Genomic DNA, 1267 nt, shown 5'->3' with positions numbered 1-1267 from the left:
CTGCGCCACCAGGGAGGGCCCCTCTTTCTAGTTTTTATCCATAATATGCTAACATCTATTTTTGAATGACTTTTACTTCTAAGTCTTACTTAGTTACTTACTATAAAGTTGATTAGTACAAAAGCACTTGTTTATTGGTTTCTTTCTATAGAACCTTATTTTGTAGTACTTATGCACTTAATTTTCAAGGTTTTCTTCATGGCTTTTAGACAGGAACATTAAAAGGAAAATCTTTGTTTTATGACATTGAAAGGGAGGTTTGGGGGTTTATAGTACTATACCATTATTGCCTAATCTTAAGGATGACGAGTCTGGAATTATTTTTATGTGGTTGGTTTTTTGGATGCAATTTTCATCTAAGAGATTCCTTATCTTTTTTTTTTTTAATTAAGGTTTTAAAGTTGAACCATATGAAATTACTCCTTTAAGTTAAATGCTAGTCAAGTAGAGGTAATTTCCTATGATTTAATTTAGTATTTAAATGCATTCATTTTTCACATGAGGAAAATTAGAGCAGATATTGAGTGGTATTTTAGGAAATTACATTCTTCTTTCTGTTATTTAACTCATTGTCTTTAGAAAATATTAGTTTTTAAAAGAAAGTTTATTGTATTTGATTAATTTGACACTTCTATTAAGCTTAGTTTTCTATTTTATTTCATCTCACATGAAGTTGTTTTCTTGTTTTTGAAAGGAAAATCAACTATATTATGATCCTTCCACTGGAATTTACTATTACTGTGATGTAGAAAGTGGTCGCTATCAATTCCATTCTCGAGTAGATTTGCAACCTTATCAGACTTCTGGAACAAAGCAAAGCAGAGATAAAAAATTGAAGAAGAAAAGAAAGGATCCAGATTCTTCCACAACACATGAGGAAAAGGTAATGTCTTCATAATTTTGAAACTTAATGGAAAGGTGATGTAATAATTAAGCCAAAATATGTGAGAAACTGAAAATCAGTGGCCACATTTCAAACACATCCATTAAAATAATAAGATACTAGAATCTCTGAATAAAGAGCATTCAATTGGACCAAACATGGATAATGAAAAGTTATAAGTAAAATTAAATGTAAATTTAGGGCAGATAAAATACTTTTTAGTGTTATATAATTTAGAAGAACATTTAGACTCTCAGTTGATAAGTTGTTGGTACATAATTCACAATAAAACAAAAACAGTTCGTGAATATGTGTGTTAGAAGTTCGACTTTCTTGGTCATGCTGAACAATTTCTTACCTACTAGCAGACATAAAAAAAAAAAA

General features: G+C 29.3%; 1 protein-coding gene across 1 annotated transcript in view; it reads left to right on the top strand.

Moving 5' to 3' along the window:
- Nucleotides 1–1267, top strand: part of AGGF1 (angiogenic factor with G patch and FHA domains 1) — a 29772-nt gene that overhangs the window by 8189 nt on the left and 20316 nt on the right. The window contains exon 5 of the mRNA XM_004678195.2: nucleotides 695–883. Within this exon, the coding sequence (XP_004678252.1) occupies nucleotides 695–883 (189 nt within the window). The remainder of the gene's footprint in view (nucleotides 1–694; nucleotides 884–1267) is intronic.

Source organism: Condylura cristata, unplaced genomic scaffold, assembly GCF_000260355.1.
Source record: "Condylura cristata isolate star-nosed mole 26May11 unplaced genomic scaffold, ConCri1.0 scaffold00007, whole genome shotgun sequence".
In the NCBI taxonomy this organism is placed as follows: domain Eukaryota; kingdom Metazoa; phylum Chordata; class Mammalia; order Eulipotyphla; family Talpidae; genus Condylura; species Condylura cristata.
This window is presented reverse-complemented; position numbering and strand designations above follow the sequence as displayed.